The sequence below is a fragment of the Natator depressus genome, chromosome 1 (assembly GCF_965152275.1).
Source record: "Natator depressus isolate rNatDep1 chromosome 1, rNatDep2.hap1, whole genome shotgun sequence".
In the NCBI taxonomy this organism is placed as follows: domain Eukaryota; kingdom Metazoa; phylum Chordata; order Testudines; family Cheloniidae; genus Natator; species Natator depressus.
This window is the reverse complement of record NC_134234.1, coordinates 119,674,626-119,699,445: the sequence shown is the minus strand read 5'-3', so window position 1 is coordinate 119,699,445 and position 24,820 is coordinate 119,674,626. Positions and strand designations below refer to the sequence as shown.

The following is a 24,820-nucleotide window of genomic DNA, read 5'->3' as shown; positions in this document are numbered from 1 at the left end:
TTGTGCCTGATTATCAGGAGCTTATTCCTAGTAAAACTCTTCAAACTAATAAATTCATTGTAGTCTGACCATACTATGCAACCAAGACTTTATCACAGTTGGCAAGTATTGTTTAGGACTAAGCTAGCATGGAGAATGGATTTTCTCTCCTCAAAAGACAGAAATGGAAAAGAAGAGTATCACAATGAAGGCAGTAGTTGAGGTTTAGCTAGAAGCTGGTAATTCTTCTAATCTGAACTGTTTGTCAAATGTAATCCATTTAAGTCATTCAGTGTAAGTTTTTTTTTAATGAGACCAATATCTGCCTCCCCATAGCTCACTGTTCTTCTGCCGTGAGATCAACGAGTCCATCTTTGTATTGTTAGGAGGAGTGTGAGTATCTCTAGTACTAATGAAAGTGAGGTGGTAATAGTGCTGATTTAAGCCAGGTGTAGTGTGGATGGACACTGTACAAACTCCCCCCCCCATACAGCTCACCAATTAGGGCACTCCTGACCTACACTACCCTTGCTATTACACTTTTGCCCCTGCTCCTCTTCACAGAGATTGTGAATTGTTCTTAACTTTGTGGTCGTTAAATAATGTGCACAAATGGGGAAGCAAAAAACCTAATTTTGACTTGTGACCTGATGTCAGGATATGAATTCAGGTCTCCAGAGAAGAAAAAATACTGTTCAGCATAGCCCTCTTAGGGATCCTCTTGTGAAGAGAAGTCTGAGTAGTGTTGGAGAAACAGCATGTAAGCGTGTTGAATATGTTCTTTTTGGTATTCAGAAATACTTAGGATAAAGAATGTGGCATGTTCCCATTCTATGTGCTGAATATTTTGTCCCTAGTCCTCAGCTGGTGTAGGTTGTTATAGTTACATTGAAATCAACAGAGCCAATGATTTCACTGCAGCGACACCTGTTTACATCAGCTGAAAACTGGGGCCATTAGATGACCATCAAATTATATATTGTCACAGAAATTGTATTGGAATTGTCTAATTCACATTTTAATTTACACCATCATAGATATTAATATATTTCAAGTTGAGAATTCAAGAAGATTTTTAGCTTTTTCTAAATGTTTTAATGACCTACTGTATTTGTGTGGGTTTTTTTTAATAATCTAGCCCTAGCTTACATGCATCCTTTAAAAAAAATCTATTTTCCATTTATAGTCAAACTAGAAAGGAAGAAAGGCTAATGAGAGAATAACATAACAGTTCTGTGAATGTCAGAATTCAAGACCTCAGCTTGATTCATAGATTCATAGATATTTAGATCAGAAGGGACCATTATGATCATCTAGTCTGACCTCCTGCACAATGCAGGCCACAGAATCTCACCCACCCACTCCTGCGTAAAACCTCTCACCTATGTCTGGGCTATTGAAGTCCTCAAATCGTGGTTTAAAGACTTCAAGGAGCAGAGAATTCTCCAGCAAGTGACCCGTGCCCCATGCTACAGAGGAAGGCGAAAAACCTCCAGGGCCTCTTCCAATCTGCCCTGGAGGAAAATTCCTTCCCAACCCCACATATGGTGATTAGCTAAACCCTGGGCAAGATTCACCAGCCAGATACTATAGAAAATTCTTTCCTGGATAACTCAGATCCCACCCCATCTAATATCCCATCACAGGCCATTGGGCCTATTTACCATGAATATTTAATTACCAAAACCATGTTATCTCATCATACCTCCTCCGTAAACTTATCGAGTTTAATCTTAAAGCCAGATAGATCTTTTGCCCCCATTGCTTCCCTTGGAAGGCTATTCCAAAACTTCACTCCTCTGATGGTTAGAAACCTGCGTCTAATTTCAAGTCTAAACTTCCTGGTGGCCAGTTTATATCCATTTGTTCTTGTGTCCACATTGGTACTGAGCTTAAATAATTCCTCTTCCTCTCCGGTATTTATCCCTCTGATATATTTATAGAGAGCAATCATATCTCCTCTCATCCTTCTTTTAGTTAGGCTAAACAAGCCAAGCTCCTTGAGTCTCCTTTCATAAGACAAGTTTTCCATTCGTCGGATCATCCTAGTAGCCCTTCTCTGTACCTGTTCCAGTTTGAATTCATCCTTCTTAAACATGGGAGACCAGAACTGCACACAGTATTCCAGGTGAGGTCTCACCAGTGCTGCAGGCAAGAGGGTCAGCAAATACTGTGGGAGATAGTATATCTACCTGGACATTAGAACCTTGTGTTAATTTCACTAGTAGTCCCTCTAGCTAACCCAAGAAACTGCCACTGACCAGCTATTGAGGTAGCTGTGTCCAGCATTCCTGTGCTAGAGAGGGAGGTTTGTTTCTATCAGGGCCCTTTTGGATGGGGGAAGTAGAGAGATAATTATTGAAGGAAAGCTTAGAAGACACGTTAAATGGAGGAAAGAAAGTTACAACTCATGCAATGCATAGATTCAATGCTGTTTATTGGTACAGAAAGTAAAGACATAGAGCCTGTTATGGCAGTGCAGAGTCATCAGACATTGTTCCATGAGGATCTCCTCTGTCTGGGAGAATCCTCAGAGGGTATATTGATGCTGTAGTAACTCCTACGTCACCCGCATCCCTTGGCTCCTGCCACAGGGGAGAGTATGTCTGGGGGACAAGGGCATGGGCACTGTCCGCCTACTCCTCCCTGGTCATCAGAACAACTTTAAGCTGACAGTTGGCCTGCCCCAGAATGAGGGCAATAAAGGTGGCATAATGCTGCCTGGGCCCCTACAACCCCAACCTGCATTGAGCACAGCTCAGCCAGACCCCAAGATCAGGGCTATAAATTTTCAAGCAAGTGGAAAAGGAAAATAATATAATAATAAATAATTAATATCAGTTGCACATCTTATTTGTTTTTAAATAGAGAGCTATAACTTGCAGGCTAGAGGCAGAGCAACTTCCTGGTCAGGATCTGAGTTAGATCCCTTGATCTTAAAGTAACAGAGGCTGGCCATGCTATTGAGGCAGTGTCCTCTTGGACAAAGGGGACAGGAGGAGGAAGAGGAATGTCACATTACTGTCACTAGCAAGCTTTCCAGCCATTGAAAGTAGTAGCATCACCATGAAGGATGCTTATACTGTAGCTCAGCTTTTACATTTCATGGGACTAAAATCTAACATACAAGCTGCCAGGCTTGATTGCAAATATTCCTTTTAGATATGTTGCAAAAGGGCTTTGTATGGTTTCATGGTCTTATTTGACCCCCGCAACATGAATATTTTCAATAACAGAAAAGTTATGTGTACTAAAATCCCTTGGTTTGGGAGGTTTTTTTACTTGATGATTAAGTTTGAAAAGTGGCTATGGTTCAGGCTCAGTAACTATGTTTCATAATGGCTTTGTGGACACTGTACCATGTCAGAAGGTCTTGCATTTGAAAAGCTGAAACTGTGTGTCCTAGTTATCTCCATGTTGGTCACACTGCCACAGACATGCCTCTCAAATGCCATGTTTTTAGGCAGTTTCTCTGACTTGTTCCTGATCAGCTGTCACCAGGTCATGCCGCATTTAGGAGTGCTATACATGCAGTTACCACACTGCCTGTCTGTTCCACTCCAAGCAGTTGTTGCTTCACTTCCCACTCTGCCAGTGTGTGATGGGCAGAGAGAGAGAGAGAGAGGAAGAGCAATAGCTCCAATCAAAGGATAAAGTATTCCCAGGGACCAGCATGAACAGTGCTCCCTCCTGGTACAGAGGGCAAAGGGCAGCAAGGAGAAACAATAGGGGAGAAAAGAATATTCCATACTCTATCTTACTGTCCCCCAAATATCAACACTGAAAGTTACATGGTGACAGGAATGAATGATTCACAGACACAGTGAAATGGAAATTGGCATTTGTTTTCCTTTCCCAAATGGAAATGTGTCAAACTGCTCTTAACATTTATTTATTTATATTTAAATAATAATAATGAAAAAAAATACCAATACAAGGCTCTAGGCAACCTAAAACGTAATTAGAACTGGCTGAAAATTGGAATTTCCATCTTGCAAGAAATTCTGATATTTCCACGTTTGTTTTCATCTAGAATTGGGACAAAAAGTCGAAATATCAAAGCTTTTCATGGAATGGAAAGTCCCAAAAAATTTTCATCCAGAAATGCCAAAATATTTTGCCTTCAGATCAGTTCAGCATTGAATTGTGTCCACATCAGCTGCCATTGTGCCTCATGACCTCACTCTTATCTATGCACGGGGTTCCTCAGCTGGACTACATCTTTCATGATGACTCGAGATCATGGGATTCCCATAATTTACCACAGCAGTTCAAACTGAAAGAGAGACCACAGTGTATCATGGGAGTTGTAGTTCAGGCAGGGAGCCCATAGAGGAGACTGGACATACCGGAACTACAGCCCCTATGATGCATCACAGCAGCTCAGGAAGAAAAAGATTAATATCAAACTGACCTGAAACGAAATATTTCAATCCAGATGCATAAACAAAAATGCTTTTGAGTCAAGTCAGGTTGATCTGAAACTAAATATTTCTTTTAAAAATTTTCCTGATTGAAAATAATTTTTTTAAAAATGGAAAATTAAAATTTTCCTGCAGAAAATTTCAGTTTTGTAGGAACTACATTTTTTGTTGACAGATTTTTCATTGGAAATTTCCCAAACAGCTATATAACTAGTACTACAACAAAAACATTAAAATAATCATTTGTAAGGAACTCTGCGAGCCCACCACCTACAAGAAAGCTCTTTTCCACTCCTTCATCATTGTGGGAGGCAAACCCTTATCCCTCTTAAAAAATCCTGCCAAACAGCTGTCTTTTGCAGCCTACTCAGAAGCTCACCAAATCCAGGCTATTTCAGATCAAAGTGGGGGGACATGTTCCAGTATCCTGGAATCCACCGTGCCAGCCATCTCCAGCTCAAGCATCCTTGCCAATCACAGTTGTGGCACATATTCAATTAAAATATCATCTTTGTTCTCTTTGCCCTATTGGTATGAAGATCCCTGCACGATACCTCACAAGGTAGCCAGCACAGTTCAGGAAATCAGAGTAACAGCCGTGTTAGTCTGTATTCGTAAAAAGAAAAAAGAAAAGGAGTACTTGTGGCACCTTAGAGACTAACCAGTTTATTTGAGCATGAGCTTTCGTGAGCTACAGCTCACTTCATCGGATGCATAGCATATTGTGGAAACTGCAGAAGACATTATATACACACAGAGACCATGAAACAAAACTTCCTCCCACCCCACTGTCCTGCTCGTAACAGCTTATCTAAAGTGATCATCAGGGAGGGCCATTTCCAGCACAAATCCAGGTTTTCTCACCCTTCCCCCCCCCCCCCCCCACAGACACACATACAAACTCACTCTCCTGCTGGATTTGTGCTGGAAATGGCCCTCCCTGATGATCACTTTAGATAAGCTGTTACGAGCAGGACAGTGGGGTGGGAGGAAGTTTTGTTTCATGGTCTCTGTGTGTATATAATGTCTTCTGCAGTTTCCACAATATGCTATGCATCCGATGAAGTGAGCTGTAGCTCACGAAAGCTCATGCTCAAATAAACTGGTTAGTCTCTAAGGTGCCACAAGTACTCCTTTTCTTTTTTCTTTTTAGTTCAGGAAATGTAATGGTTCTGCTGACATTCTGTTAGGATCATATTATCATGGAAATCATGCCATTCTGCAACTGTAAGGAGAAAAATGCAATACCTGAAAAATCTTGTAGTAATTGTTGTGCCCTGGCAAATTACCATGGCAGTTTTGGTTGACCAGGATTGTAATTAGACTACTTCTAATAATTTTACATGTGTAAGCCAGTTGTTGAAACAATTAATATACAGCACATTTTTGGCTAAGAACCAATTTCCCTGTTTTGATCTGCCTAGATCTGACCAGCTATAAATTAGATAATAGTATGATACTCCTATGTTCAGCGCACACACATACAGAAGTTAGATAAAAACATACAAACTCTTGCGGTTGCAGTATAATGCTACTTTATTTCTTAGAATTCAGAACGATTACGCACAGGAACCCCAAAACAGAGAGAGAGAGAGAGAGTCTGCGCCCAAGACAGCAAAGCACAACTTCACTCCACTGTGATTTAAGCTGTCTCTTTCCAGACTGACTGCTCCCGAATCCACACTTCACTGCGGACCCCTGCAAGCAACACCCAGAAACTACTCCCCTCACACACTCTTAAAGTGACAGCTTGCAGATTCAACGCGGTGCTCAATACAGCACAGATACCTCCATTGAATAGCATGCAGTGGTGCAAGTAGAATTCATTTCTCACCAGTTTGCTGCACTCATAGGAGGGACACAAAGGGGGGGCATCAGCTAACAGGGGGACACTTGACCTCCTGATGTGACCCACATGACTCCTTCCTGCCCCCAGCCTGGGGCCCCCGCGCTCTCCCCATCCCTTCCTCATGATCCGTCCCACATTACCTGGGAGGGGAGGGGCTTTGTCCTTCTCCCACTGCACCGGAGACTGCTGAACTGCAGGGCTTTCCAGAACCGCAGCTGCGAAAGGAGCAGAATGTGGGGCTGCCAGGAGGCCCCATGCCAGCAGCTCCTCTGGTGCATCTGTACTGCCCCCTGCCCTCCCATGCAGCTGCGTCTCCTGCTTGGGGTCTGTACAACAGCCCCGCCAGAGGACAGGGCTGGGGTGGGGGGGTACAGCGACTGGGGTGGGGGGGTACAGCGGAGGAACTGCTGGTTCCTGGGAGAGCCCTGTTCTCCAGCGGGGCTGCTATACAGACCCCAGACAGGAGACACAGCTGCGTGGAAGGCCTGGGGGCGGGGTTGGGAGCTGTATAGCTGCACTGGAGTTGCTGCCGGCATAGGGCCGCTTGACAGCCCCACCTTCTGCTCCTCCTTGTCTTTCTGGTACACAAGACCAGCTATAAACATCTTACTCATATGGCAGACGAGACCAGACCAGACCGATGTACCTACACCACTGATAGCATGTCAAATTAATGAGAATTTTCAGTCTTAGACTGGAGTGTCAAGGTGGTGGTTGTTATCTGTTTTCCTTTACCATTTGGTGTATTGCCACATGTCAAAAGGGTTCCCCAACATTTCTGTATTGTACTGCTGCATTTCTTTGCCACAGTCGTAGATTCCTTGTACTTCCAGTTCACCCTACACTTTCGGTTGTAAAAGGTGATCCCCAACTCTGAGATCCCTAAAATCTGCAGTCCATTTATCTATTAAAAGAATGTAATATTGACCTCAAAAAGTGATTGTGTGAACACACAAATTATGATTGTTGTAATTATTACCTGCCATGTAGAAGTTTTAATTATGGAGATGAGGTCTATTATCTCTCCAAAATCATAGGCTTGCTGATAATACGATGATCAGTGCCACTATGAAACCCTAAGAGAGTAAATATTTATAAGAGGGTCACCAAGGAAAAACTATCATTCTGATATTATTCACACCTTCTTAATTCCTTCCTTTAATAAGCTAAGCAAGTTTATTAATTTCATAGCCTAAAGAGAAGGAAATTCGTGCCTCATCACATTTATATCAAATTACATTCAATATTTAAAAATATAAGATCAACCACTAAAAGAAAAATAGCCTATATTGTGTGCCATGTATGAGTAATTTTAATACCAATAAAGAGTTGCTATGTGGGAACGGGTGGACAAGAAATACAGAGCAGGTCAAGTGTGAAATCAGAGAGATTCTTAGCAGCAAATTATTTATGGATTAAAAGATGGTAGAAAAGAAGCCATTGCACCTGGTCACTTGTTTTATTGAGCTAGCTGAGCACTTCTGCATCTTATTTGTAAATGGTGTCATTTATTTTGCTTTACTGCTAGCTTTAAAGTTTCCTACCTCATGAGACCTCTTTCAGAAGAATCTTTTAAGTAGGCTTAGTGGGATTCTAGTTAACTCCATACATGTCGGTCAATGTCGATTTTGGCTGCCACCCTGAAATAGGCAGAAAAAATATTAATCGGTAACAGTCGACGCAAATGCAGCCTCCCCTCCTTGCACCTGCAAGGATCAGGTTTTGCCGGCCCTGTGGCCGTACAGGGAGCCCTCTGCAGTTCCACTGTCATGGCCCCGCTCCCTCACTCCCATGACAGCGGGGCTCCACAGGGTTCCCTGCAGTGACACAGGACCAGTGACACCTGAAGCCTGCAGGCGCAAGATGTGGGGAAGGCTGTGGTCCTGGCGGGGCAGGGCAGAGACCTCCCAACCAGGGCCACAAGGAGGAAGACAAGTCCTCAGCCACAGGAGAGGCCACCCCACTGCTGAATGGCTCCTGCCCAGGGATGGAGTCATTGAGCAGCAGGGTAGACTCCCCTGTGGCCAGGGGTCTCTGCTCTGCCATGCCTGGATGACAGCCTTCCGTGCACCTTGCACCTGCAGGCATCGGGTGTCACTGGCCCTGTGACTGAGAATGAAGATCTCTGCAGCTCCACTGTCATGGCCCCACTCGTTCACCCACTGGCCAGAAATATGGAAGCCATCCCCAGGCAGGAGCTGTTCAGCACTGGGTGGCCTCCCCCATGACTGGGGGCTTGTCACCCGCAGCCAGGATTGCCAGGAGGATCTCTGTTCTGCCAGGTCAAGACCGCAGCCTTCCCTGCACCTCATGCTCCCCAGTGTGTTGGGCCCCTTAGCCGTGCAGGGAGTTCCCTGCCACCTCACTGTCAGTGCTGAGAACCCTGTGTAGCCCGAACAACAGCACTTCCCTAATCCCAACCTTACCCCTCCACACTTCATTTCCAGTGACTGTAAAAATAAAAAACTGATAAAAATGGAATAAATATGTTAAATAGCAATCTATATTCATCAAAATTAGAAAAATAAAATAAAATAGAAGTCTGCCAACCCTAGTTATAAGCTCATGTCTCTCAAACTTGTTAATGCCACACCACCCGGTTGCAGTTACTGGAGAACAACATTGGATGCTCCTTCCCCATGTGGTCTAGTTTTTGCAGTACTACTAATTTAGGGATTAAAAAGAAACTTATCTTGAAACCTTTGTAGACTGGCTCATATCTGAGGACACCTCCCAAAAGTAATAAAGTAATCACAGAACTACAAACATTGTATCTTTCAATAATATATTTACTCTGCCTGAGGTATTTGTGGCACAAATACAAAAGTTGCATTCCTGTATTTATAGAAAAGCGTGCACAAAAGGATAAGTAACCTCAATTTGGTTATGGTAAAAATACATTCCCTTAGAAATTGATTGCCAAGATTACACAATTATACCTATTCTGTACCTATTCTTAGGGTCATGTAGTTGGGGTGGCTTGATGGGGGGAGGGGTCACCTGATCATGATGCAGAGATACCTATGTTCTGCTTTAACTTGTACCCCTCTATTCAGTTTTAGTTTTGCTATGCAGGTTGTTTCTTTTGAATAAGGCTTTTCTGCACTAGGAGTCTGGAATTTGAGTGATCTAGAATTACTACTCTCCTAATGCTGCAGTTCCCACCTTTTTTGGGAGAGGATGCTGCTGTAACCCACTGATAAATATGGGGTACAGGTCTCCCTCTGTGCTGATTTTCAAAGGGTATGAGTAGTTACAGCCCCTAGCTACAGAGCTTTAGCTCAAGCTGTAGACAGTGATACGTTTAGCTCTGGAGGTCCCCAGGTCAGTTCCTGGTATGTTGGCCAAGACAGCAGCTGTCACACTGGGTCTTATCTGCGATAGCCCCACCAGTACTACTTATGCCTTTGTAATATTTAAATAGAGTGTCAATTTTACCATTCAGTCCCATATACTGAATTTTTGCGCTGAAAATGAAATTATCTTGCTACTAAACACAGAAGTGACAGCATTATATTAAGGTTTGTATTCAGAAATTTGAGAATAACAGGGTTGGTTTTATTTTTCAGAGATTATTCATTTTTCCTGGATTCCTTTTTAGTATTGTTTTAAAAAAAAAACAATGAAAGCGTGAGGACTGTGTACCAAGTTTTCAAAACCTTTCAAGATGTTGGAGGAAACACTAATGTCATAGCACACAGGATATGGATGTTCAGCGTGTGGAGACTCATGCAATATTACAGTACTCTGCACAAATTAACTCTTAGGGCCTGATTCTCTAATGCCCTGCGCCTTGTGTAGTCATTTACATCAGTGTAAACTGAGTTTACACTACTATTTTGACCTGGTAGCATTTTGCACCCACTTTGCACTGGCAAAAATGATTACACAAAAGTGCAGGGCAATGGGCGACTCCTACTCTTCATTTTCTTTTCAACATCAGTGCAAAATAGTCATCATTATTTTAACAAACTTCATTTTTATTTGGTGGACAAGGAAAACAATGTATTATCGTTTCATAGGCTTTTCCCCTCTCCATAGTTTGTAATATTTTAAAATCCTTGACACGTTTCCATTATATTTGCAAACACTGAGTTCTTCCTTTATTGACAATCAAAATGAAATTAACATGGTTCTCTCTTTTACTCTCTTGTGTGTTCACCAGCATGAACAATTGTGTCAGAGCAGCACTGACAGAAAAGTTAACTTTCAGACCAGTGGTGAGACTTCTCTACAGTGTCGCTTCTGTTGTACCCACAATTATAAAATGTTCTTAAAGTTCCCAAAGGCAAAATAGTGAATGATCTTTTTTTAAAGCAAGCTAGATGTCTATGGTCTGATTGTCCACTGTTTTGCATATTGGATAGCTATTTACACAAGAGCAAAGTGGCTGGAAAATTATACCTTTCTGATTTATACTTTGCACAGGTATAAATGACTACACAAGGAGCAAGGCCGGGGATAATCAGGGAACCGGAATCATGAATCCAGTTTCTACCATCTTCTAATAAATTTAGTGCATGTCAAATGTGGGGGATAACCTACATGAGTAGAGTCACTTTAATGTAAAACAGAGCAAGATGACAACATCAGAGACATCTTTTATGCTGTTCTTAAAGCTTCTGTTTACACATATATTATTCAGAATGAACAAAAGTGTCTGTATTATATTTAAAAAATAGGGATTGATGAACTATTAAACACAACCGTGGAATGAATGAGCAGGCAGACTATTTCCTCCTTTTCCTCTGGTGGAGTACAGTGATTGACTTGTAAGGAAAAGTTATGATTTTAAAGAATCCCTCAAAATTGGGGACATAGTAAACAGAACTAAATGGATCTGAAATAATTCAGACAGCACAAATTACCTACCAGTAAATCAAGCCTCATAGCAGTTTCTTACCATAATGAAGTGTTTCAAACTGGCTTTAAGGCTGAACTGATCTGATTTAAAAAACAAAACAAAAAACGCTGTCTGAGAATCTTGATTACTGCAGGGTATTTAAAGACCACTCTTTCCTTCCAGTTCTTCACTAAAAATACAGTACTTAAAACTTAGAGCTCCACAGTGGTATGCTTGACGTATATTTGTTGTCTAGTGTTAAACAAGAGATCTTGGTTTGTAAACCAAGATGTAAACATCTTACATCAGGGTTTTAGATCGGCAAAGTGCACTTATTCTTTAAACATTGCATATTGCATTGAGTAGATTTGCATCCTAAAGACTAACAGATTTATTTGAGCATAAGCTTTTGTGAGTAAAAAACCCACTTCTTCAGATTCATGGAGTGGGTTTTTTACCCACAAAAGCTTATACCCAAATAAATCTGTTAGTCTTTAGGGTGCCACCAGACTCCTCATTGTTTTTGAAAATATGGTGCTTCTTGATTTTTCATCCATCTCAGCCTCTAAGTCGAATAATGTAAGAACCCATCACTTCACACACATGCAGAGAACTCTCATCCCTCAGAGGTGGGCAAGATGTGGGGTTGAATAAAATTGATTCTGAAACAAGATACTAACAATTTGCACATTTAGTCATCAGTGATTCAGCAAAGAATTAATAAATGATTTGGTACTCGGCTGCTTCTGTCTGCCTGAAAGAGCACTTGAGGCTTCTTCTTAAGCCAGGTGGTCTACACTCAAAAGTTAGGTCTACATCACTCCACACCCCTTGCGCAAGATAGTTAAGCCCACCTAACCCCCAGTGTAGAGAGTGCCAGATTGATGGAAGAATTCTTCCATCGACCTAGTTACCTCCTCTCAGGGAGGTGGATTTACTATAACCATGAGAGAACCACTCCAGCTGTGGCAGTGAGTCTGTACCCTGAAGCGACGCAGCTGCAGCCCTACAGCTGTGCTGCTGCCGTGTTTCGAGGGAAGAGACTCTTCACAGAAACAACTGGTCCTGCAGGGAGCGGCAGTGGGGGCAGAGAGGGGTGCTGAGGCGGAAAGGAAATGAGGGGTGGGATAAAAAGAGAGGAGACTAAAGAGGGGAGGAGGAGAGGGGCAAATGACAGTAACCAAAGGGGGCCACAGGCAAGAAAGCAGAAAGGTATAGGGAAGCAAGGGCAGAGAGGCCAGGAGAAGCAGAGAAGACCAGGAAAGGAAATGTCAGGGTTAAAGTGGGGATCACAGTACTGATAACCTCAAGAAATCAAAAATCATGAATCAATTATGTATTTTTAAACAAGTTAGACCAAATCCTCAGCTGGTGTAACTTTGCATAGCTCCATTGAAAGCAATAGGGTTACATGGATTTGCACCAGCAGAGGATCTTGCCCAAACAGTACAATTACAAACCTTAATGAATCATTCAGTATATAGTACCCTGGCATTAGCAATACAGGTTTTCAAATTCTTTGAGAATACATGATGCAGCGAGTGGGCATTTGCCAAAGTTTTTAAGTCTTTTAAAACTTACTTGGTGCCTTATTTACACATGAAATGCAACACTTTCCATCCATTAGCTATTCATTCTTCACAACATCCCTATCAACTCAGTCAAAAAGTATTACTGTATTGTTCTTGTTTTGCAGAGAGTTTAAGTGATTTGCCCAAAGCCCCTGAAAGAATCAATAGAAAAGCTAGGATTAGACTTCAGGAATTTCTGTCTACTAGCCCCAAACTCAATTCTTTCAGACCACACTGCTTCTCTCTTTGTGCATTCTTGTTTCTTTTGCCTATTGTCATATAAGTTCCTCAGTCTACTAGCTTTCAGGTAAATTTGCAAACTTGCACCTTCTAATTAGTTTCATCTGGCATTTCAGATAGATATATATTATGGCACAACTTTATGTAACCACATTATATTTTCAAATAAACAAAGTGATTGTTTTTCATGTGAACAATTTAGTTTTCCTGATTTTTAGGTTGGATATATAAGCAGTAAGTCCTAATTGTATTATTATTTATTATTAAACAACAATAATAATAATAATAATAATTTTGTATTGTGGTAGAGCCTAGGGACCATAATCTTAGGTTTGGAGTTCGTTGTTCTAGACACTGTACAAACACACCACAAAAAGACATGCCCTACCCTGAGGAGCTTAAACCTAAGTATAAGACGAGAGACAACAGCTGGATACTCCAAACCGAAACGTGAAGAGCGCAAGATACTGGTCAATATGTTCACAGCACACCAGCTGTCATGTCCATTGTCAAGGGTTTTTGAGGGAATCATGGCAAAGGAAAGTTTTATTTGAATTTGACAGGAGACAAGGAAGTGGTGTGTGGATGTCTATAGGGAGCTCCTCCAATGCTTATGGAGCAGCATGGGCGAAAGCATGAAGGTCCTTGTTTAACATTTTAATAAGTGGATGATGAAGGCAGAGCAGAGGCAGGAGTTGTATCTTGGTAGTTTATGAGAGATCATAGTTAGGGTGGGGATAGCCACCTTAAAAGATGAGTAGTTTTTGTTTGATGTGGTGGAGAAGTGGGAGCCAGTGGAGAGATGCAAAGAAAGGGATGACATCATCAAAGCAGTGAGCTAGGAAAACAATCTTTGCTGCGCCATTTTAAATAGGACAAGATTTCATTGTGAAGGCTAGGGAGGAGGCGTTTTCACCCATCAACATGAAAGATGTTGAGGGCCTGGATGAGAGATTTGACTTTTTGGCTGGTAAAGAAAAGACAGATCTTATAGATGTTCTGCAAAAATGGAATTTCAAATCCTCTCTACAATTTGAAAAAAATCAATTTGGATCAGTTATTTTTGGAGACAACTATAAGTGACAATTGTATGCAAAAAAGTTAAGTTGTACTTTACAACTCTGCTGAGTCTCTTTCACTTCTCCTGCTGACTGCCTCATTCTATGGACCATGCTTCGACTTGGCTACCTTGTCGTCATTTTTGCAAACCTCAGCTCCATAGACTCATACAAACAACAGATCCAGATTGTTACTGTGGTGAAAAAATGGGACTTCTTCACCCTCAGTGAGGCTTTTTAACCCCACTGCTTCAGTTTAGTTTGTTTATTTTTACTTCTAGGTATCCATCACTATAATTTGGTGTCTAAAGCACTTTGCTCTCCCCCCCCCAATTTATTCTTATCCTGTTTGCATACAACTTCACAAAGAATTAGTGCAACCATGCCGTAATTGTTTTCAGTGGAAAAGATAGGTTGTTGCATCTGTAACTCAAAGAATAATCCATCATACAAGACTTTTTAACAAGAATGAAATAAACTAAATATGCCTATACTAAGACACTTGTATACCTACACTTGTAATACATAATCTAAGGCTTCCAAATTACTTATCAGATGACTGTTCAAGCTTCAGAACACCAGTGTGGTGAAGGAATCACTTCATCCATCTCTGAAGTACAGCAACTTCTGGAGTGGAGATGTTTAGCTGTACAAAGAAGGATCACACAACAGTTTAGGGTTGAGAGTAAAAAAAAAATATATTGTATGCAGTTGAAATTGCAGGATGAATTTTAGCTGGGTAAATTTAATAACTAGAACTGGAAATTAGCCTGGACACCAGGGATAATAAAATATTCTTACGCAAACTGACATGGAGGGCCATGCAAAATGGATTTAAATGGTCCACAGAACATTCTTTATGTACAGGGGAGCATTCCACTGGCAAAAAGTTGGAAGACTGGAGCTGACTCCTGCTCCAGCCTTGCTCCCCATCCCCAGCTTCCCAAGAAGGAAAGGACAGATTGGACACAGGGAGGGATGTGGCAAAGTGGAATCAATTATACTCAATTCTCCACTGATGTAAGGTAACTGAGGAACCCAAAGCCAATGGCATTACTTAGAACTATTTCTCAGCAACTGTAACTTCCACTGCGGCTGGGAGGCATGGGAATAGGGAACCACAGTTGGCTCCTTGGTGCTCCCCCGTGTCCACGGCGTTGAAGTGGAAGAGTGAATCTGGCCCAGGATCTTGAATGACCATAAAGTTCTGATCCTGTAATTCATGATCATTCAAAAAGACAGTCCCTTCCAAACAACACCCTGTCCACCAACACCACGCTCATCATTGGCTCAGTACAGGCTCAAAGGAAATAGTGCCATCTTCTGACTCCAGTCACTGGTTTCCCTTCCTGCATCCTTTCGCTGTTGCTTTATGGTCTCTCATCCAACTGGAAAGGCCTTGAGTTTATGCATTGCCCTGATTACAAAACTGTAACTGACTTTGGAATGGAAAGTGTAACAGAAAAGTTGTAAAGAAGTACACTGTGATTCCAAAATGTAAAGCATTCAAGATTTCCTTAGAAATACTTCAGTAATCAAAGCACAGCTGTTCCTTTCATCTGACTGTGTGTGCACTTTGTCTCATAGGGATAGTCGTAAATCTAGTGTGGAAAAGCTATAGCCTATTCTAGTTCTATTTACTTCCTTATGGTGCAAGAGCTGTCAGCATGATTCTCCACCCCCACCCAGCAATGCAGATAAGTTACTGAACTACACCTAACCCTCTAAAATGGAGTTTTTCTAAGGGGGGGGGAGCGTTGGGCTGTGGTCAGTGTGCAATTGTCTATCATAAGCTACTTTTTATTATGACCCTGATCCAGCAAAACACTTAAGCATGTGCCTAATTTTAAGTATATGAAGAGTACCATTTAGTGCGATTTTAATGGGGTTGCCCATGTGTTAATGCCAGAAAACATGCTCTCCAATTTTGTTGATATATGAAAACAAGTTTGGAATCCTAACGCTGTGAATTTCCTTTCGCAAACAAGGTGGATGCCCATGGAAACATTTTGCTAACATCTCTTGAAATTCACAATGAAGTGGCAAGCCATGAGGTTACAACCAGCGTTACTGATGCTAGGAATTCAACAATATCCTTTGACAACTCAGGAATCCAGTACAGAAAACAAAGCACGAATCGGGAAAGCTTTGGAAGGCGTACAATGGACAGAACAGTGCCCCACAGCAAGAAGAGCCATTTACGGAGGAGGTCTTCACAGCTAAAAATAAAAATCCCTGATCTAACGGATGTGAATGCCATAGACAGATGGTCGCGGGTGGTGTTTCCATTCACATTTTCTCTTTTCAACTTAATTTATTGGTTATATTATGTTAACTGAGTGACTGTACTTTTCTAAAAGACTTCAATAATAATACATGAGATATTGCTCTGCCTGTCGAGTTTATGTATAATATGAACTTTTATTATATATAAAATACACATGTATGTGTGTATACATATATTGTGGAAGTGCGTGTATATATAGAAACGTGCACAGAAGTGTACTCTCTCTATAGATACACGCACACGCACACACACGACACGTATATATATATATATATATATACACACACACATTCTGAGGTTATGGACAATTCAATATAGAATGCACATCAAAAGAACTTTTTTTAAATTGAAAGACAGGTGTCCTCAAAACAGTAAGCCTTGAAAAAATTGAGTATCATATAATCTCACTTTGACTGTCACAGAAATTTTCAAACAGTTGTAATCGTATATCAAGTCAGTATTCAGAAACATTGCTTGGAAAAGCTGACATACACGTTGAACATAAACTGACACCTTTCCATTGGTAAGTTTAAAATGTCATTTGTATTGCATATCAATGTTACTTTCAGCAAGCCAAATTAATTTCCCTTGCTAATAGTTCTAGTTTTTATATGTTGTAAGATTTTTTTCCTGTCAATTTTCAGTCATGGCTTGCTTTCTCTTCTGCAGCAAGTAAGTCTAATCATAGGACGAGTGTTGCTTTAGTGTTTTGAAGAAATTCATAATGTTTCCAAACATCCGTCTTAAATATCCATCAGCAATGAAAGGAATTTTTTGTAAGTACCAAAATGTACAGTGCAATTTTTTCACTTGGACTGGTTCCAGCTAAGATGTCATTCTGAAAAACAAGCACCTTTTTAGTGTAATGTAGCTAAGAATTCAAACACTGCCAATGTGTTCTGCATCTGCTATAGATTTTAAAGGTAACTATTCCAGTGAAAGCATAAAGACATCTCAGGTTATTTGAACCCATCAAGCTATATTCTTTATTAAACATGCATTCACGTGATCAAACACTCTTATAACATTGTATGTTAAGGTAAATTGTATTTGCATAATATGCATATATATGTATATTTTATCAACATTTTTCTTTTTGTGCTTGCTGTTGTGACTGCATGCTATGTCATATTTTTGTTTCTGTGAAGTTACAACTTTTTGTTATCTAGACTTAAGCAGATAGAGCATTTCTAATATTTCAATAACAGCATTTTCATATTTTATTTTGTACATATAGCATATACAGATAAACTCACAGCTAGTATGTTCCGGTCACAGATCATATCATAAATGATAGCAAACAATAGGTCTTGTTTCAGCATTAAACATGATCAGGCATTTTCTTTATGCAAATGTGGCCACTTTCGTTTTCATTCCACTTCAATCCCTCATCAGTATCCAGACTTTTTCACTCTAGTAGGTTCTAGTAGTAAAGATACACCAGTTTCGGAACTGTAAACTTCATTTACTATTAACAGAACTAGATCTTTCTAAAGAAAAAAATGATATATTTTTTGTAAACACTTTTTTTATCACATACATTCATAAATAGAACCAAGTACAGTAGTAGACACAGATCGAAAAAGACGTTAAGAGCTGGGTCTTGCCAGCTCTCTGCCTACAGAATTCCTGTTGATGTCAATAGGAACTTGGCAGGTGTTGTTTCCAGTTTGGAGTGCATTAGTGGAGGGAAAACATGTGGATATGCAACTGCCAACTCAGCAAGATAAGATGAACCTAAAAAGTCTGCCTTTGATCTAAAATATCCTATGTTTTCAAAATATCTGACTTGTTTGTAAGTACAAGTAAGTGATATTTATGCTGCTGCCGTATAAATTCTCTATTCCCATTTTAATCTGTTCCAAGGTACGTAATTCTTCTGTGAAACTTTGTTCTGAGCTGAAACTCAACATAGAAACTCAGCCTGCAAGATCTGAGTCGCAGTCTGATTCTTGGGCTGATCGGTTTGCAATAATGTGTTCTCCCATACAAGTAGCTTGTGGCAAAGCTGCAATTTAACCCTCAGTTGCTACTCACATGAGTAAAGTTAGACACCTGCAAAGGAGATCCTGGAATTGGGGCCTTAGTGCTCATACATATTTGGTTACAGTGGGTTAGACAGAGTGCCTGTTACTGTCGTATTCAAACACAGATAAGTTTTGTCAACAACATATGTCAAAGAGCTTCAAAGAGGCCCTTACAGCTGGGCTAAAAAAATCCAGTTTTTAAAAATTCCCCAATACAAATTTGCATTCTGGAGCATGACATATTTTGAGCTTTCTAATAACTCGTACATTTGCAAACTGACAGAGAATATTTGCAACACTGGCATCATTACAAACACTTAAACAATTTCAGAACTAAAACCACATTTATGCAAATATTCTGATTAATAAAAACCAATTTATAACTTTCCATATTTTTTTTAGAAAAAATTCTATCTCTAAACCTATCTTTGAGCAAACCTTGCAAGTAGTGCTCTGCGCAACTGTGCTGAATAATTGGGTTAAATTCCTTCTTCTCTGGGCCCAGATATGCAAGGTGTTGAACACAGTACTGCCAAATCTCATGAGTTTATCATGAGTCACTGTACTTTCTTAAAACCCCAGGTCCTGGAGTCATGTGATCATGCAAGACTCAGCTTTCATTTAAAAAAAAAACAAACCCCAATACTAAGTTTGTAGCTCTCATGATTGTGGAAAAATACTTTAAAATTTGACCCCTAAAGGGTCAAAATACAGAAGGCAAATAAAAAGAACCCCAAATGTATTGTTTAAAATCTCATGATGTGTAGGCCAATTTGTAAGCCATTTTGAAGGCAGCTTGACTCACAATTTTTGAACACGTGCGACTGGCATCTCTGGGAGATGTAAGCTCCTCAACTCTTATTGAAGTTAATGGCAATTGAGGTTGGTTGACCCCCATTTTATCATCTTCTTGCTTCCAGGCAAGCAAGCAGGGCCTTCCATTGGTTAACAACAACGCTTCTAGTCATTTAGGACCCAATAGAAATCCAATGAAGTCAATGGTGGGCTTTTAACTGACATCAGTGCTGGTCGGATCACGCTCTTGGAGCTAGATTGTAACCTGACAGTCTGCTGTGAGTCAGAGGCAGTGCATATCTATACTAACCCAGGAACAGACTAGAGAACAATTTGGGTCTCAGAGAATCACAATTCACTTACTTCCCGATTCCTCCTTACTCGGTTGCGGGGAGAGTAAGTTAGTGCACCCTTTTTCATGGAGCAGTTTACTCCTCCATCTATTTAAAATATATAAGTGAATATTTTAAGTGCACCACAGGATTTTGTCTGCATGAGTCTAGCTGAATTCCACGGGGGACACACATTTCAAACCTTGAAACCTTAGGCCAGTCTGATAAAAGCCAGGAAACTCTAAATTAAGGCTAACACTCCATCCTGACACCATTGTGCCTTTGTCCATCTTCCCTCATCTCCAGCCTCACCCCTCATGGGCACGCACACACACACTCCACACATACACCACATGTTAAGAACAGTGTTTGTCTTAACTTTAAATTTTCTGGCTTGTGTGAATGTCTTCCAGAATGTTATTTAACTATAGGTGATTTTAAACTAACACTAATTATTCTAACCCAGTTACACCAGTGTAATGTATTTCATAGCCAGTTAACCCTTTTCTAATTCACAGTGTAACTAAACAGTCATTTCCTCATCTTTCATTCAATAAAGGCATAGAGGAAACTAGGATTATCCTGTGTCGTAGCCCAAAGGTTCAATAAGAAGTAGAATTATTATGGTGGTTAATTCTAAGTTGATTTCATCCCATTGTCAAGGTAAACTAAAACCCTGTCTTTTGTGCTTCGGGCACATTTATGTGTTTTTGGTATATTTCAGTCATGGAAAAAACTAGAACAGCGAAAACTGAATGATGATGAGATGCTATATGAACATGTTGATGAAGGAATACTCAATCATTAAAAAGGGACTTAAAGATTAATCACTTCTCTTTTACTTGGTGGGGAATAAAGTATATTTGGTGAATTTATGTTTATTCTGATTTTACATGTCCCTGATGTTTAATCAGATATTCTTAAAATAAAAGTTGAGCAGAAAATGATTTCCCCAGTTGAGATGAAAGTCAAAATAAATGCTTCTTCACTCGGAATCCACCATACCCTCAAGTGTTTTCTACAGCATAATGAGAGGAGTGTAAAGTTACATCCACTTTTACTTCAAGAAATACTTTGTGGCATAGCCAGGGTTGGGAAGAAAAGGCATAGTCTGGTGCGAGCCATCTTCACTTCCTATTGAAGACTGCATGATCTTCCTCCACTTCATGTGTAGCTTCTACCAGCCCAGGAAGCAAAAGAGAATGTGAGATCTGAATGTGACAACGCCCGTTCTTGACAGCAGCATCCTGTACACTGTCTCCATTAATCAAGTCATAGATTTTTTTTTTAAATCAAACATTTAAATGTAGTGATTGTTCCAGGAGTACTAATTGTAATCAATATATTTTTATTATTGATGTAAAAATTGGTTAAGAAGACACAGAGTACTGAAGGACTCCAGTAGATTTAAATAGAAGTAATCTACATAACAGTTACAGGGAAGATAAAAACCAAAGGAAAGAAGGATATTCAGAATGAAGACTGGCTCAAGGTCCTCAAGTCCTGGATCTCTGGGAAAAGCTAACAGTATGTGTTCAGAACAGACAATCTTCCTCCGATTTGAGTCTGAAAGCAACTAATGGTTTGTGTCACAACCTAAACAATAATTAAAAGTATTAGACTCTGTGGGTCTTATCCAAAACTCAATGATATCAATGAAAAGATTCCTATTGATTTCAAAAGGCTGCGAATCAGCTTGACGTACAGGGAGTTTTCCAGAATAGCTATTCCTAATTAACTCTATGTACAGATGCTTTTAATCAGAATGAGCAAGCCTTATTCTAAATTAGTTTAATTCATTGGATTAAGCTAATTTAGAATAAGGAACTCTTATTCCAGAGTAAGTACGTTCACATGTGGAGTTACTGAGGAATAGTTAGACTGGTTTAAATCCACATCCAATCTTCTTCCAGATTTATTTTGAGTAGACAGTCCCTACTCAAGTATAGATCATGCTGATTTCACACATATTTAGGATCTTGTAAAGAATTGCTGAAATGCACATTTTAGCATTTTGAGTGTGAGAATTTATGGTTAAATGCATCTTCAAGTGTATTCATTTTGAACATACTGTACAGCTAGATATGTATGGTAGATATCTATTAAACCCTTAGTGCCACATCTAACAATTGTTAAGGGAATTGAACTCCCATTGCAAGTGAATGGGTGTTTTGCCTAAAATTAATAAGGCCATTCATTGGCACAGCATTTTGGGGTCATTAGCTTGCCTGCCACAAATGAAAAACAAATTTTGTGTCTAACTATCTCCATAGAAAATAAACTAATAGACAAAATAAAGCATGCAGCTGAAAAGTAAGTTTAAGAATAAAAAGAGCCCTCACACTTGTTTTTTATTTTATGGGACAAAGGCAGCAATGCTTACAGTTGCCTTCAAACTCTCTCCAAAAGTATAGGGCTTAAACTGTCAAAATGACTAGTGGTTTTGGCTGCCTCATTTTTAAGTGCTTTCCTTGAGACACCATATTTTTAGAAAAGCTGAGCACCAAGCTTCTCAAACTGGGCCCAAAATATCGCTGCTTACTTTTGAAAATGTAGCCCAAGGTGTGCTGAAGACAAAGTGATATGGAGATAATCTATTGTGAAACAAATCACTAAAATGAACTGCAAGTTTGAAGTATTCATGGTTAAACTAAAAATGTGAAATTCCAGCAATTACTTACTCCACTGCAAAGAAAATATTAAAGGGGAATGTATTTGGATGACTAATCTAACATTTGTAATGTGCTTTTATAGCATGGCTCTGTCCTGACATTGCAGTATAACTTACATTGCAGTACATCCTCTCCCTTGGCATCACAACAGACATAAAGCTTGATTGCTCAGATTTAACTCCACACACTAGCATTTCAGACAGTACCTATCCAAGCCAAAATAAAATGCGAGGGGTGAAGCAGTCACCGTGCTACAGGCAAACACTGGCTGTACTTGTCTGTCCATGACATCATAACAATCTTCGGGTTATTCATGTTAATTTCAGGGTTACTGTATTTTGTTTTATAAATTAACCATTTGGTGATAATAGGACTGGTACTCCTCTCGTTGCTGGCACTACATTTTATATGTACATATTGATTTCGGGGGAATCCTAGGGCTTGTCTACACAGTGGGGTAATGCAATCTATATGGGGGGGAGGGTGATTTCTAAAGCCTACTAATATGTTGCACACCAGTTGGTCCATGCAGACCCTGCTGAACTTCACTAAAGGTTCCCTACTGCTTCAAGCAGCATTACATTAAAATACACCAGCAGAGTCTCTATGGACCAATTAATGCGCAACCTGTTAGTGTGCTTTAGAAATCACACCCCGTAGAGCATGTTACTCCACCATAAAGACAAGCCTCTGGCATCAAATGGTGTTTGCCGCCCAATTCCCTAGGCCACCTCTGGACATTTTCTGAATTTTACATCCACATTGCAGGTGGGTGTTTTTCCACCACTGAAACAGCTTGTAAACAGATGCCTAACTTATCTGTGGGCTCAAGCCGACAAACACTTGCTACTGAGTAAAGTGATTACGAGGAGGGCCAAGCAAATAATTGATTTTTTTTTTTAGTTCAGCAGCTGAACTGAAAAATCTGAAAAAACCCCAGTTTGTTCCAATCTGAAACGGATTTTTTCCCCCCTCACTGAAACAACTGAGAAAAAAAAAGTGCAGCTTGAGGAAAACATTTTGAACATCATTTCCAAATGCGGATTTGAAACATTTTTAAATGACATATGGATCTGAATGGACAGTTCTTTTGTAAATGGTTTGTTTTGAAAATGTTTTTATCTTTCTATGTAAAACAATGTTAAACTTTGTATTGATTCCTGAAAGTGTTTTTCTAGTAGTGTCCATTGTTCTAAATCAGATACCCCTTCTAAAGCCCGGATTCAACCAAGCACGTAAGCAGGTGCTTAATTTTAAGCATGTGAGTCGTCCAACTCAGGTCAATGGGATTATTCACATACTTAAAGTTAACCACATGCTTACATGGTTGACTGAATCGGGGCCCAAGTGAAAAATCCGCTCAGTTAGAATATCAAATTTTGGAACCCAAAACAAAAAGAACTTTGGCTTTAATCCCTTAATTTGCTGCAAAAATAACTTCCAAAGAAGCTTTGGGGCTGTGTAAATCAAAAGAATTTAAAAAATATCTAGTGCTTCTTCAAGGCACACTGTTTCCAAAGCTGCAGCTGCTAATGTTTATAGTGACTGGGAGTGTGATGATAAATAAGCAAAGATTTCCTCCCAATGGCCTGAAAGGCAGCCAGATCACTCCACCTGGGGGTTCCCCAGAATTGGTTCTGCTGTAGCAACAGTACTCCATGCCCACTACAGGCGATTGGATTTATCCCACAAAAATAGAAATAACTGTCTGCTTTGCATAGGTGCTGGAACGAGGGGTGCTGGGGGTGCTGCTGCACCCCATGGCTTGAAGTGGTTTCCATCATATACAGGGTTTACAATTTGGTTCAGTGGCTCTCAGCACCCCCACTCTACACATTGTTCCAACACCCTTGCTGCCTAGAGATGGACAGACTGATGCTGGTTTGATCTGCAGCATTTTGTTTACAGTCAGCAGATCCAATGCCAATAAAACACAGCATGTAGAAGATACAAAGCCACAGCGTTGTTCTGCTCACCTTTCCTTCCCTTTGCAGCATCTGGGATGGTAAAGCAAGATAAGATGATTCCAGCTCAGTGACAGTAGAATACATGCATACAGCACTGGCTTGGTGTTCATTGTCGTGTTGGCTGCTATAAAATCACCTTTTATTATGTTTTGAGATTGGAAAGCCTCGATACGAGTTTATGTCCATGTCATTTTCACAATACAAGATTAATTCTAAAATCATAAAGAAAAAGAGGGCATTTCTGAAAGACCATTACCCCTATACAATATGCACCCTATAAAAATAAGGAGCAGCCACTGGGAACCGTTTACAAAAAAGGTGCAATTTTGAGAACCGTTTTCCCATATCCCCATATAATTGGCACTTTTGACTTTACCTGATATTAATTATTATACAATAGTTTTATAACATTTAAGTTATTGCAACATTTCATAATTTTCCTCATCACCACCTTCAACCAGAAATATATTCTTATTTTCTAGCAATAAAACACAATAGCCCATATGCAGCTCAGATATCAAGGTGTACATTGCATGGTTAGTGAAACAACCACACCAGTGACAGCAACCTCTTACTCTACGGGGCATACATTTCAAATTACTATGTAAATGGTTATACCTGCAGAGTGTTCTTGGTTTGTAATAATATTGTTTGGATTTTACATATGTTACTTCACACAGCACACTTCCATGCATCTCATTTGCCTCTACAATACACATTTTAATTGAGCAAAGATTGGTTATAATATCCTAATGACCTCAGGGAGCGTGCATTTC

At 40.0% G+C, this 24,820-nt stretch overlaps 1 protein-coding gene across 1 annotated transcript in view; it reads left to right on the top strand.

The window, feature by feature from the left end:
* Positions 1-20,883, top strand: part of GABRB3 (gamma-aminobutyric acid type A receptor subunit beta3) — a 155,133-nt gene extending 134,250 nt beyond the window's left edge. The window contains exon 9 of the mRNA XM_074965470.1: positions 15,953-20,883. Coding sequence (XP_074821571.1) covers positions 15,953-16,303 — 351 coding nt within the window. The 3' untranslated portion in view covers positions 16,304-20,883. The remainder of the gene's footprint in view (positions 1-15,952) is intronic.
* The last annotated feature ends 3,937 nt before the right edge of the window (positions 20,884-24,820 follow it).